Source organism: Ranitomeya variabilis, chromosome 4, assembly GCF_051348905.1.
Source record: "Ranitomeya variabilis isolate aRanVar5 chromosome 4, aRanVar5.hap1, whole genome shotgun sequence".
In the NCBI taxonomy this organism is placed as follows: Eukaryota; Metazoa; Chordata; class Amphibia; order Anura; family Dendrobatidae; genus Ranitomeya; species Ranitomeya variabilis.
Window position 1 is genome coordinate 544,508,095 of NC_135235.1, and position 14,979 is coordinate 544,523,073.

Here is a 14,979-nt window from a genome sequence, read left to right on the forward strand (position 1 = left end):
TCTGATTATCAGGATGTCTTTAGCGAGTCCAGGTCCAGTGCATTGCCTCCTCATAGGGAATGTGACTGTGCAATAGATTTGATTCCAGGCAGTAAATTTCCTAAGGGAAGACTGTTTAATCTGTCGATACCTGAACATACCGCTATGCGTTCATATATCAAGGAGTCTCTGGAGAAAGGACACATCCGTCCGTCTTCTTCCCCTCTTGGTGCGGGATTCTTTTTTGTGGCTAAAAAGGATGGATCTTTGAGGCCTTGTATTGACTATCGGCTTTTAAATAAGATCACTGTCAAATTTCAGTATCCTTTGCCGCTGTTGTCTGACTTGTTTGCCCAGATTAAAGGTGCCAAGTGGTTTACCAAGATAGACCTTCGTGGTGCGTACAACCTTGTGCGCATTAAGCAAGGGGATGAATGGAAAACCGCATTCAATACGCCCGAAGGTCATTTTGAGTACTTGGTGATGCCTTTTGGGCTCTCTAATGCCCCTTCAGTTTTTCAGTCCTTTATGCATGACATTTTCCGGAACTATCTGGATAAATTTCTGATCGTTTATCTGGATGATATTCTGGTTTTTTCTGATAATTGGGACTCGCATGTGGAGCAGGTCAGGATGGTCTTTAAAATTTTGCGTGAAAATTCTTTGTTTGTCAAGGGCTCAAAGTGTCTTTTTGGTGTACAGAAGGTTCCCTTTTTGGGGTTCATTTTTTCCCCTTCTGCTGTGGAGATGGACCCAGTCAAGGTCCGAGCTATTCTTGATTGGACTCAGCCCTCGTCAGTTAAGAGTCTTCAGAAGTTCTTGGGTTTCGCTAACTTCTACCGTCGTTTTATCGCTAACTTTTCTAGCATTGTGAAACCTTTGACGGATATGACCAAGAAGGGCTCCGATGTGGTTAATTGGGCTCCTGCTGCCGTGGAGGCTTTCCAGGAGTTGAAACGTCGGTTTACTTCGGCGCCTGTTTTGTGCCAGCCTGATGTCTCGCTTCCCTTTCAAGTTGAGGTGGATGCTTCAGAGATTGGAGCAGGGGCCGTTTTGTCGCAGAGAGGCCCTGGTTGCTCTGTTATGAGACCTTGCGCCTTTTTCTCTAGGAAGTTTTCGCCTGCGGAGCGAAATTATGATGTGGGCAATCGGGAGTTGTTGGCCATGAAATGGGCATTTGAGGAGTGGCGTCATTGGCTCGAGGGTGCTAAGCATCGTGTGGTGGTCTTGACTGATCACAAAAATCTGATGTATCTCGAGTCTGCTAAACGCCTGAATCCTAGACAGGCCCGCTGGTCATTGTTTTTCTCCCGTTTTGACTTTGTTGTCTCGTATTTACCAGGTTCAAAGAATGTGAAGGCCGATGCTCTTTCCAGGAGCTTTGTGCCTGATGCTCCTGGAGTCGCTGAACCTGTTGGTATTCTTAAGGATGGTATTATCTTGTCAGCTATTTCTCCTGATCTGCGACGTGTGTTGCAGAGATTTCAGGCTGATAGGCCTGATTCTTGTCCACCTGACAGACTGTTTGTGCCTGATAAGTGGACCAGCAGAGTCATTTCCGAGGTTCATTCCTCGGTGTTGGCAGGTCACCCAGGAATTTTTGGCACCAGAGATCTGGTGGCCAGATCCTTTTGGTGGCCTTCCTTGTCTAGGGATGTGCGGTCATTTGTACAGTCCTGTGGGACTTGTGCTCGAGCTAAGCCTTGCTGTTCTCGTGCCAGCGGGTTGCTCTTGCCCTTGCCTGTCCCTAAGAGACCTTGGACACATATCTCCATGGATTTCATTTCTGATCTTCCGGTGTCTCAGGGCATGTCTGTTATCTGGGTGATATGTGATCGCTTCTCCAAGATGGTCCATTTGGTTCCTTTGCCTAAACTGCCTTCCTCTTCCGATCTGGTTCCTGTGTTTTTCCAGAACGTGGTTCGTTTGCACGGCATCCCTGAGAATATTGTGTCAGACAGAGGATCCCAGTTCGTTTCCAGATTCTGGCGATCCTTTTGTAGTAGGATGGGCATTGACTTGTCGTTTTCGTCTGCTTTCCATCCTCAGACTAATGGACAGACGGAGCGAACTAATCAGACTTTGGAGGCTTATTTGAGGTGTTTTGTCTCTGCTGATCAGGATGATTGGGTGACCTTCTTGCCGTTAGCTGAGTTTGCCCTTAATAATCGGGCTAGTTCCGCCACCTTGGTTTCGCCGTTTTTCTGCAACTCTGGTTTCCACCCTCGTTTTTCTTCGGGTCATGTGGAACCTTCTGACTGCCCTGGGGTGGATTCTGTGGTGGATAGGTTGCAGCGGATCTGGAATCTTGTGGTGGACAACTTGAAGTTGTCACAGGAGAGGGCTCAGCGCTTTGCCAACCGCCGCCGCGGTGTGGGTCCCCGACTACGTGTTGGGGATTTGGTGTGGCTTTCTTCCCGCTTTGTTCCTATGAAGGTTTCCTCTCCCAAATTTAAACCTCGTTTTATTGGTCCTTACAAGATATTGGAAATTCTTAATCCTGTATCCTTTCGCCTGGATCTACCTGTGTCGTTTGCTATCCACAACGTGTTTCATAGGTCCTTGTTGCGGCGGTACGTTGTGCCTGTGGTTCCTTCTCCTGAGCCTCCTGCTCCGGTGTTGGTTGAGGGCGAGTTGGAGTACGTGGTGGAGAAGATCTTGGATTCTCGTCTCTCCAGGCGGAGGCTTCAGTACCTGGTCAAGTGGAAGGGCTATGGTCAGGAAGATAATTCCTGGGTGGTCGCCTCTGATGTTCATGCGGCCGATTTAGTTCGTGCCTTTCATGCCGCTCATCCTGATCGCCCTGGTGGTCGTGGTGAGGGTTCGGTGACCCCTCACTAAGGGGGGGGTACTGTTGTGATTTTGCTTTTTGCTCCCTCTAGTGGTCATTAGTGATTTGACTCTGGAGCGTCTGTCTTTTCCTATATCCTCACCTGGGCCGTTAGTTCAGGGGCGTTGCTATATAAGCTCCCTGGACCTTCAGTTCAATGCCTGGCATCGTTGAAATCAGAGCTAATCTGTTGTGCTCTTGTCCTCTGATCCTGGTTCCTGTTTTTCAAGCTAAGTCTGCTTCTTTGCTTTTTGCTTTTGTTTTGTTTGGTATTTTTGTCCAGCTTGTTCCTATCTGTATCCTGACCTTTGCTGGAAGCTCTAGGGGGCTGGTGTTCTCCCCCCAGACCGTTAGACGGTTCGGGGGTTCTTGAATCTCCAGCGTGGATTTTTATAGGGTTTTTGTTGACCAGATAAGTTATCTTGCTATATTCTGCTATTAGTAAGCTGGCCTCTCTTTGCTGAACCTGGTTCATTTCTGTGTTTGTCATTTCCTCTTACCTCACCGTTATTATTTGTGGGGGGCTTGTATCTTGCTTTGGGGTCCCTTTCTCTGGAGGCAAGAGAGGTCTTTGTTTTCTTCTCCTAGGGGTAGTTAGATTCTCCGGCTGGCGCGAGTCATCTAACGATCACCGTAGGCATGATCCCCGGCTACTTCTAGTGTTGGCGTTAGGAGTAGCTATTTGGTCAACCCAGTTACCACAGCCCTATGAGCTGGATTTTTGTATCTTGCAGACTTACACGTTCCTCTGAGACCCTGTCCACTGGGGTCATAACAGATTGGTTTGTAATTAATTATGGGGCGGATTCTGTACAAGCATATTTCTAGGTTATTGGCGTTTTGTCTTAATTTGATATGATTTTTATATCGCATTTGTTAATGTATATTTTATTGTGTATTTTGTGGTTTTGTATATGTTTTTTGTAATGATGTAAATTGGGCAGTACCTTGTTTGTGACTGGTGTGCATGTCCCACCACACTATATAAGGCTGCCATTTTATGCTTTGTGTATACTTGATAAAGACCAATTGTGGTGGAAACGTCGTATCATGGCGGAATAAAGGCTTTTTACTTTTTCATCACCTGGACTGGATGCTGTTCCTTTCTATTGTTTGTATCACCTGATGTCTGATTGGGTCATTGGACTTGGAACGTGCATCCTGGGACTGATATGTTGTGAGCTGATTTTTGTTTGCTTGAACAATTCAGGTTAGGGCGCAGTCAGATGGCTGTATAGCACGGACGACGAACGCATTGCAACGCTCGGACTGGCCAGCAGCTCTCCTGACCAGAGCATAACAGCCTGAATTTCTATGCATCTGTCACACACACAGGAGAGCAGACAGCGAGTCCGAGCACTGCGATGCGATTGTCTTCCGTGTTATATGGCTGTCAGACTGCGCCCTTCGAAGGAATTAAGAATCTATGTCTACTCTGTTGTCACTCAAGACCATTTCTTAGGGCGGTGGTCTTCTTTTTAATGGGGATGTACAGGATTAGAAAACCATAGTTGTTTTTATCCAAAGACAGTGCCAGACCCGATCACAGGCTGTGTCAGGTATTACAGCTCAGTCTAGTCAAAGAATGGACGGGTGTGGTGCAGGGGCAAACCAGCCATGTTTCTAAATCTCTCCCAGTTTTCAATGTGACCATTAGGCTACTTTCACATTAGCGTCATGTGACGCATGTCGCAATGCGTCGATTGGAGAAAAAAGGCATCCTGCAAAGTTGCCCGCCTAATGCGTTTTTTCTCCATACACTTTCATTAGCGACGCATTGCGACGGATTGCCACACATCGCATCCGTCGTGAGACGAATGCGTCGTGTTTTGGCGTTTTTTTTGTGCATTGAGTCCGCCATTTTCGACCTCGCATGTGCGGCCGAAACTCCGCCCCCTCCTCCCCAGAACTCACAATGGGCAGCAGATGCATTGTAAAACTGCATCCGCTGCCCACGTTGTGCTACATTAACACACTGTCCGTCGGTACGTCGGGCCGACGGTTTGCAACGGCCCGTACCGACGGACTAGTGTGGAAGTAGCCTTAGGGAAGTAACTGGCACTTCCTGTTTTGTACATTTTATTTTTCTGCTATGATGTGAAAACTGGATTTTATGAGAAAGGTTACCAATTAGCATCCACTGACAGAGTATATTAGTGGAGACTAGAAAGGCAAAACTGTATAATTGCAGATTAGAGCTTGTAAATGACTATGGAAGCTATGGCAGCAGCCGCTTATAAAGCACACACCACTGCGGCACTGTCTTTTAATATACACTGTGTTCCAAATTATTATGCAAATAATATTTCCTCATATTTTCTCTAAATTACCTATCTGAATTGCAGTCATTGTTATTTTCCAGTCATCTACTATTCTAGTATAATTGCAATGTTTTGGAACAAACTGCCTATGAAAACAGTATCTTTTAAAAAAAAAATAAACACTCAAAATGCATGTTCCAAATTATTATGCACAGCAGAGTTTTCAACCTTTTTTTTTTATTTTGAACAAAAAAATGGTCAATTGTGAAGTTATAAGCATTATCAGCTTATTACAAAATGAAATCAAACAGTTTTCAAGTGAAAACTTTATTCTAGGTGATGTTACATTTGCACATAGGACCCCTTGTTCGAAAGAAGCTTCTGAACTCTCTTGTCCATTGAATTTGTCAGTTTTTGGATGGTTTCTGCTTCAATTGTTTTGCATGTGGACAGAATACCCTCCCAGAGCTGTTGCTTAGCTGTGAACTGCCTCCCGCCATCATAGACACTCCTTTCGATGATGCTCCAGAGGTTCCTAATGGGGTTGAGGCCAGGGGAAGATGGTGGCCACACCATAAGTTTGTCCTCTTTTATGCCCATAGCAGCCAGAGATGCAGATGTGTTTTTTGCAGCATGAGACGGTGCATTATCATGCATGAAAATGATCTTGCTGCGGAAAGCACGGTTCTTCCTCTTGAACCATGGCAGGAAGTGTTGTTTTAGAAACTCCACATAGATTATGGAGTTCATCTTTACCCCTTCAGGGATCATAAAGGGGCCGACAATCTCTCTCCCCATGATTCCAGCCCAAAACATTACTCCACCTCCTCCTTGTTGGCGCCTTAGCCGTGTTTTCATGAGGTGTCCATCCTCCACTCCATCCATCTGGACCATCGAGCTTTGCACAGCACTCATCGGTGAACAAAACAGTTTGGAAGTCAGTCTTCATGTATCGTTTGGCCCACTGGAGCCGTTTCTGCTTGTTGCCGTGGATAGAGGTGGTCGACAGGATGGCTTATGCACAGCTGCAAACCACTGAAAGACCCTGCATCTTGTTGTTCTGGGGATGTTGGAGGCACCAGCAGCTTCAAAAACTTGTCTGCTGCTATGACAAGGCATTTTTGCAGCTGCTCTTTTAACCTTACGCAATTGCCTGTTGGAAAGAGTCCTCAATTTTTGCTTATCAGCATGCACACGTGTGTGCTGGGAATCAGCTACATACGTCTTGATTGTGCGATGATCACGATGAAGTGTCTTGGCAATGTTGATTGTAGTCATGCCTTGACCTAAATACTCCACAATTTGTTGCTTCTCAGCAGCCGACACATCCTTTTTCTTTCCCATTTTGGCAAAAAATGTAGGCTGCTTAATAATGTGGAACAGCCTTCTTAAGTAGTTTTGCCTTTATTTGGACACACCTGCCAAACTAATTTGCACAGATATGTGCAATTGCTTTTAGTGATATAAAGAGCCCTGACACACATCACCATCAATGAGTTTAAATGACAAACAAAAAAATTCTAACCTTATCACTCCTAAACTCTATGTGCATAATAATTTGGAACACAGTGTAGTAGCAGCCAGTATACAGCACACACCACTGCTGCACCGTCTTCCAACATGGCAGCAGCCGGTAAAAAGCACACACCACTGCTGCACTGTCTTCTAATATAGCAGCAGCCGGTAAAAAGCACACACCATTGATGCACCGTCTTCCAACATGGCATCAGCCGGTAAAAAGCACACACCACTGCTACACTGTATTCTAATATAGCAGCAGCCAGTAAAAAGCACACAACCACTGTTGCACCGTCTTCCAACATGGCAGAAGCCGGTATAAAGCACACACCACTGCTGCACTGTCTGCCAACATAGCAGCAGCCATAAAGCACACACCCACAGTTGCACTGTCTTTCAACATGGTAGCAGTCGGTAAAAAGCACACACCACTGCTGAACTGTCTTCTAATATAGCAGCAGCTGATAAAAAGCACACACCACTGCTGCACTGTCTTCTATTATAGCAGCAGTCAGTAAAAAGCACACACCACTGCTGCACTGTCTTCTAATATAGCAGCAGCCGGCAAAAAGCACACACCACTGCTGCACTGTCTTCCAACATGGCAGCAGCCGGTATAAAGCACACACCATTGCTGCAATATCTTCTAATATAGCAGCCAGTAAAAAGCACACACCGCTGCTGCACTGTCTTCTAATATAGCAACAGCCAGTATAAAGCACACACCACTGCTGCACTGTCTTCTAATATAGCAGCAGCCGGTAAAAAGCACACACCACTGCTGCACCGTCTTCCAACATGGGAGCAGCCGGTATAAAGCACACACCACTGCTGCAGTGTCTTCTAATATAGCAGCAGCTGGTATAAAGCACACACCACTGCTGCAGTGTCTTCTAATATATCATCAGCCTGTAAAAAAAACACACCACTGCTGCACTGTCTTCTAATATAGCAGCAGCCAGTATAAACACACACCACTGCTGCACTATCTTCTAATATAGCAACAGCCAGTATAAAGCATACACCCACTGTTGCACTGTCTTCCAACATGGCAGCAGCCGGTATAAAGCACACATCCACTTCTGAACTGTCTTCCAACATGGCAGCAGCCGGTATAAAGCACACATCCACTTCTGAACTGTCTTCCAACATGGCAGTAGCCGGTATAAAGCACACACCACTGCTGCACTGTCTTCCAACATGGCAGCAGCTGTATAAAGCACACACCACTGTTGCACTGTCTTCTACTATGGCAGCAGCTGGTATAAAGCACCCACCCACTGCTGAACTGTCTTCTAACATGGCAGCAGCCGGTCTAAAGCACACACCACTGTTGTCTTCCACTATGGCAGCCCAAAGTTACACATGTAACATTTATCATAGATCTCTACTGGTGGGGAACTCTGCTCCGTCCAGACCCTGTAAAATGTAGTAGCTTTTAGGGAGTACTTACACAGATAATGACATCTCTAATGTGTAGTCTACCAAGAATTCGGCATATTCCTCCTCCAGACCGTCCTGTTTGCTCAAACTGAAAGGAAAACACAGAGAAACTTATCTGCATCCTTTAAGACATCCCACATTTACTATTCATGCTTCTACTCCTATGTGACCTCACTAACCAGATAGAAATTACTCCAAGTCACTATTATAAAGGTGGTCTTAGATTTAAAGGATTTCTCCATTTTTTTCTAAAATTTTCTAAAATTTTTATGTTGGAAGGACCTCTGAATAAGCTGAACACTGGCTATCCTGCTTTTTTTAACCCCTGTGATCAGCTGTAATTGTCAGGGAACCTGGCAGCAAGTGTTCAATTTCCCAGCAGTGCCCCCTCAGGAGATAAGAAGCATTAAATGTTAGGCTGGGGTCACACATGCGAGTTTTACGGACGTAAGAGCGCAGAAACTACGTCCGTAAAACTCGCATTACATACGGCACAATTATTCTCAATGGGGCTGCTCCTATTAGCCGTATATTACGGTTCAGTATTATACGGCTTTCTACGGCCGTACAAAATCGCAGCATGCTGCGTTTGTCAGCGTACTGCGCAAATAATACGCCAATGAAAGTCTATGGGGGCGCGAAAAATACGGATTCCACACGGACCTGCAGTGTGACTTGCGAGAAATACGCAGCGCTGTTAGTGAAAAGTCGGTAATTCAATTGCCGGCTTTTCATTTCTCCTGCACAAACCCGACAGGATATGAGACATGGTTTACATACAGTAAACCATCTCATATCCCCTTTTTTTTTGCATATTCCACATTACTAATGTTAGTAGTGTGTATGTGCAAAATTTGTGCACTGTAGCTGCTAAAATAAAGGGTTAAATGGCGGAAAAAATTGGCGTGGGCTCCCGCGCAATTTTCTCCGCCAGAGTGGTAAAGCCAGTGACTGAGGGCAGATATTAATAGCCAGGAGAGGGTCCATGGTTATTGGCCCCCCCGTGGCTAAAAACATCTGCCCCCAGCCACCCCAGAAAAGGCACATCTGGAAGATGCGCCAATTCTGGCACTTGGCCACTCTCTTCCCACTCCCTGTAGCGGTGGGATATGGGGTAATGAAGGGTTAATGCCACCTTGCTATTGGAAGGTGACATTAAGCCAGATTAATAATGGAGAGGCGTCAATTATGACACCTATCCATTATTAATCCAATTGTAGGAAAGGGTTAAAAAACACACACACACATGATTACAAAGTAGTTTAATGAAATAAACACAGCGGTTGTTGTAATAATTTATTGTTCTCCCATTCCATTTCCAGGACCTCGCTTGGCAACATAATAAACGCACAAGATACATACCTTCTGCTGTCAGATCTCGTCCCACGAAGTAATCCATCTGAAGGGGTTAACTAATATTACAGGCAGGAGCCCTGCAAATGCAGCTGTGCTCCCTGCCTGTAATCCCCAGCGAATGAATGAAATGTAGGTCATTGACCTACATTTCCTTCAGTCGCGGTGATGCGCCCCTGCTGGATGTTCTCATGAACTGCAGCCTGGGAACTTTTTCCCACGCTCCAGGTCATATGAGGACATCCACCAGGGGGCGCATCACCGCGACTGAAGGAAATGTAGGTCAATGACCTACATTTCATTCATTCCCCGGGGATTACAAGCACGGAGCACAGCTGCATTTGCAGGGCTCCTGCCTGTAATATTAGTTAACCCCTTCAGATGGATTACTTCGTGGGACGAGATCTGACAGCAGAAGGTATGTATCTTGTGCGTTTATTATGTTGCCAAGCGAGGTCCTGGAAATGGAATGGGAGAACAATAAATTATTACAACAACCGCTGTGTTTATTTCATTAAACTACTTTGTAATCATGTGTGTGTGTGTTTTTTAACCCTTTCCTACAATTGGATTAATAATGGATAGGTGTCATAATTGACGCCTCTCCATTATTAATCTGGCTTAATGTCACCTTCCAATAGCAAGGTGGCATTAACCCTTCATTACCCCATATCCCACCGCTACAGGGAGTGGGAAGAGAGTGGCCAAGTGCCAGAATTGGCGCATCTTCCAGATGTGCCTTTTCTGGGGTGGCTGGGGGCAGATGTTTTTAGCCACGGGGGGGCCAATAACCATGGACCCTCTCCTGGCTATTAATATCTGCCCTCAGTCACTGGCTTTACCACTCTGGCGGAGAAAATTGCGCGGGAGCCCACGCCAATTTTTTCCGCCATTTAACCCTTTATTTCAGCAGCTACAGCGCTGAAATTTTGCACATACACACTACTAACATTAGTAATGTGGAATATGCAAAAAAAAAGGGGATATGAGATGGTTTACTGTATGTAATCATGTCTCATATCCTGTCGGGTTTGTGCAGGAGAAATGAAAAGCCGGCAATTGAATTAGCGGCTGTTCACAGATATCGCGCTGAATGAAATCTAAATACAGACTATATATATATGTGTCTCAATGACATATATATATATATATACTGTATATATGTTTTCCCTAACATTTGAGCACATAAATCCATTAGATGTCGGTTTTGCAAGCCTGCGCGAAAATCTCGCAGTACGGATGCCATACGGATTACATACGGAGGATGCCATGCGCAAAATACGCTGACACACCCTGACTACGGATCAATATTTTGGGGACATTTCTCCGTATTACGGCCGTAGTACGGACGTATAATACGTGGCGTATTTTCTTACGCCATGTGTGACCCCAGCCTTATACATTCAAATTGATGAGTTGTTCATGTTGGGTCCTCCTGACACAAGACAGCCCAGAATAAAAAGCTCCTTCCCCTGTATTAGCTCTAAATGAGATTCCTTACAATTAAGTTTTCAAAATTAAACCATTCCTTAGACTACAGTATGTTCCCATGATGTTCTTTTGGTGAGTTTTTGATGTTGTAGATTTTTTACACCCATTAAGTGAAATAGGTTACTTGCATTTTTTTTCAAAAATACACAATGTAAAAAAACTCACCAAAAGCTCACCGTTTATTTATAGGAAAACAGATTGTCTGCTGACACACCTATCACATATAAAACCAATAGATAGTAGCTATCTCAAAGTTCACTGATATGTTCAGGAAAAATGAGGCAAATCTGTCAATCATCTTCAGTTCTCTCCCAAATAAAACTAGGGTGAAGATTATTTGCAGGGCTCTTTGTTAAAGGGGTTTTCAAGGGCACACAGATTATTAAAACATGGTAAAGCCTTTGAGAAATGAAGAGAAATGTACTTGCTGGTAAAATTATCCTCTGTTCCTGAGCTGTCACATGTTGTCCTGTGACTTCCAACCCTTTACTTCCAGTTGCAGTCCATTCAAAGCACAGACTACAGAGATTTCCCATCTGTGCTTTGAATGGAATGCCGCCTATCAGTCAAGCACAGTCCTACATGCAGAAGGCAGGACCCAGACAGTAGCTCTGCAGTGTACTGTGAATGTGATGACATGGTAGACAATGGCATGTGACCATCGACAGGTTTCACAGGAAGGGAGCGCAGAAGCAATGGAGGCAGTGCAGGCTCCATAGACAATGAATAGTAAGCATGTGAACTACTGAGTTTGGTGGTGGACTTCAGGAGAACTAGATTACATTACAATAAACAACTACATTACATGACTCGTTACTTTCTCCCTGTCTGTTGCCAGTGTCAGCACCTGTAACATTATTGCCTGCAGGAGAGCCTCAAGGTAGCACACATGATATGAAATAGGGGGAGTGACTGAGTGTGTAGTAAATTTATCCATCCTGAGACTGAATAGGAGTCTCAGGATGGTGCCTTGTAAATGGAGTGGACAGGCACGGAGGGTGGGAGTGAGGGAGCTGTGGGACACAGACAGCTCTACCTCTTGGAAAATGTAGTCTGGAGGCACAGAGAAATAGAGCTGGCATGATGTTCAGGATTTAAACAAATCAAACCACAAGGATGGCTGGAGGGGGATGAATCAAAGCAAAAAATAAAGGTAATTGCAAACTCATTTCAACGACAGCCAGATCGTTTTTCAAAACTTTTTTGTGCTCATAAAATCTCTTTAAGGCTAAGTTCACATTAGCGTATCTGTGCGCAGCGTATCATCTGCTGCATGCCAAAAAGCATTTAAACGCATGCTTACGCTGCATTTTTTATCCGCATCAGCTTATGCATGATGCCAAAAAAATGCTGCGTGTGCATGCGTATGTATGCGTTTTTTGCCTGCGTTTGCGTTGTTTATGCGCATGCGCTCGATATTTCCAGGAGGGCGTGTCTCAATGGGTGTGTTCCTGGACATGCGCAGTCCAAAGTACGCAAGCACATCAACCGCATGCATACGCATGTCCTTGCGTACCAATGCGTTCCCATAGACAGTAATGCGTTGTTTATATGCACTCATCCACATGCGCATGCCTGAGCATATTTTACAGAACAAAAAATGCAACATGTTGCATTTGACGGGCGCGGCGAAACAACGCATGCGGACGCATCCACATACAAACTGATGCCAACACATGTCCCTGCGTACACAATGTTAAATATAGGTACGCAAGACGCATGCGGATCTATGCGGATCTGTACTGTGCGCACAGATAGGCTAATATGAACCCGGCCTAAGTGCCACAGTTCCTTGGCCCTAGCTACAAGTGACAGTTACAACCTATTTAGCAGTGAGTTTATTCCACATGCTGAAGACACTGCACCCTCATTTTTACATCGATTAGTCCCAAATTCTGTGGGTATTTCTTACGTGGACAACTGGAGTCCAGTTATCACCTCTCTGGTCTTCAAGTCAATCCCAGATGCTTGAAATGTGATGTCAATCTCAGCCTATAAAGTACAACAATAGATAAAAGACATGGCAGAACAACCTGGAAAAAGTCGGAGAAACAGTAAAATTATAGACAGACTACTCACCCTTTGATTCCTGCGGAAAGGGTTCCCGAGCTGACACAACACAGTGGCACCTTCAAAGGCACAAGAGCCAACCTGTCAAAGTAATAATACAATGAAATTAGTCGAGAGATCTAGTGATATAGCGTTACACTAATCTGTCGTGTTACTACTTACTGGACGCGCTGCAGAAAAAATCAGTTCATTCGGAAAAGTGACATTTAATATGGCTTCATGAGCATCATCAGCCGAGGAGGTGGGAGTAGGTTCATTGGTCACAACTATTCGAAGGTGCAATTTATTCACATTTAGGTCATAATACAGAATCTGAGATCCATCCACTCTATGGTAAAAGGATAAAGAACATTATAGGAAGATATTATATAAGGTAATAGAAGAAGATATATTGAGGTTATATGGAGTAATAGGAGGAGATATAGAGGAGGTTATATGGAGTAATAGGGGGAGATATAGGGAGGTTATATGGAGTAATAGAAGGAGATATAAGGGGGGTTATATGGAGTAATAGGAGGAGATATAGGGAGGTTATATGGAGTAATAGGAGGAGATATAGGGAGGTTATATGGAGTAATAGGAGGAGATATAGGGGTTATATGGAGTAATAGGAGGAGATATAGGGAGGTTATATGGAGTAATAGGAGGAGATATAGGGAGGTTATATGGGGTAATAGGAGGAGATATAGGGAGGTTATATGGAGTAATAGTAGGAGATATAGGGAGGTTATATGCAGTAATAGGAGGAGATATAGGGGAGGTTATATGGAGTAATAGGAGGGGATATAGGGAGGTTATATGAAGTAATAGGAGATATAGGGAGGTTATATGGAGTAATAGGAGGAGATATAGGGAGGTTATATGGAGTAATAGGAGGAGATATAGGAAGGTTATATGGAGTAATAGGAGGAGATATAGGGAGGTTATATGGAGTAATAGGAGGAGATATAGGGAGGTTATATGGAGTAATAGGAGGAGATATAGGGAGGTTATATGGAGTAATAGGAGGAGATATAGGGAGGTTATATGGAGTAATAGGAGGAGATATAGGGAAGTTATATGGAGTAATAGGAGGAGATATAGGGGGGTTATATGGAGTTATAGGAGGAGATATAGGGAGGTTATATGGAGTAATAGGAGGAGATATAGGGAGGTTACATGGAGTAATAGGAGGAGATATAGGGAGGTTATATGGAGTAATAGGAGGAGATATAGGGAGGTTATATGGAGTAATAGGAGGAGATATAGGGGGGTTATATGGAATAATAGGAGGAGATATAGGGAGGTTATATGGAGTAATAGGAGGAGATATAGGGGAGGTTATATGGAGTAATAGGAGGAGATATAGGGAGGTTATATGGAGTAATAGGAGGAGATATAGGGGAGGTTATATGGAGTAATAGGAGGAGATATAGGGAGGATATATGGAGTAATAGGAGGAGATATAGGGAGGTTATATGCAGTAATAGGAGGAGATATAGGGGAGGTTATATGGAGTAATAGGAGGAGATATAGGGAGGTTATATGGAGTAATAGGAGGGGATATAGGGAGGTTATATGGAGTAATAGGAGGAGATATAGGGAGGTTATATGCAGTAATAGGAGATATAGGGAGGTTATATGGAGTAATAGGAGGAGATATAGGGAGGATATATGGAGTAATAGGAGGGGATATAGGGAGGTTATATGGAGGTTATATGGAGTAATAGGAGGAGATATAGGGAGGTTATATGCAGTAATAGGAGGAGATATAGGGGAGGTTATATGGAGTAATAGGAGGGGATATAGGGAGGTTATATGGAGTAATAGGAGGAGATATAGGGAGGTTATATGGAGTAATAGGAGGAGATATAGGGGAGGTTATATGGAGTAATAGGAGGAGATATAGGGGAGGTTATATGGAGTAATAGGAGGAGATATAGGGAGGTTATATGGAGTAATAGGAGGAGATATAGGGGAGGTTATATGGAGTAATAGGAGGAGATATAGGGAGGTTATATGGAGTAATAGGAGGAGATATAGGGAGGTTATATG

General features: G+C 44.3%; 1 protein-coding gene across 2 annotated transcripts in view; it reads right to left on the reverse strand.

Annotated features, from left to right (window-relative positions):
* ITGA3 (integrin subunit alpha 3) overlaps positions 1-14,979 on the reverse strand; it is a 117,625-nt gene that overhangs the window by 17,018 nt on the left and 85,628 nt on the right. For both annotated transcript variants that reach the window (XM_077252558.1, XM_077252559.1), the window contains exons 15-18: positions 13,108-13,273; positions 12,955-13,026; positions 12,788-12,867; positions 8,042-8,119 (exon numbers count right to left, since the gene is read on the reverse strand). In XM_077252558.1, coding sequence (XP_077108673.1) covers positions 8,042-8,119; positions 12,788-12,867; positions 12,955-13,026; positions 13,108-13,273 — 396 coding nt within the window. The remainder of the gene's footprint in view (positions 1-8,041; positions 8,120-12,787; positions 12,868-12,954; positions 13,027-13,107; positions 13,274-14,979) is intronic.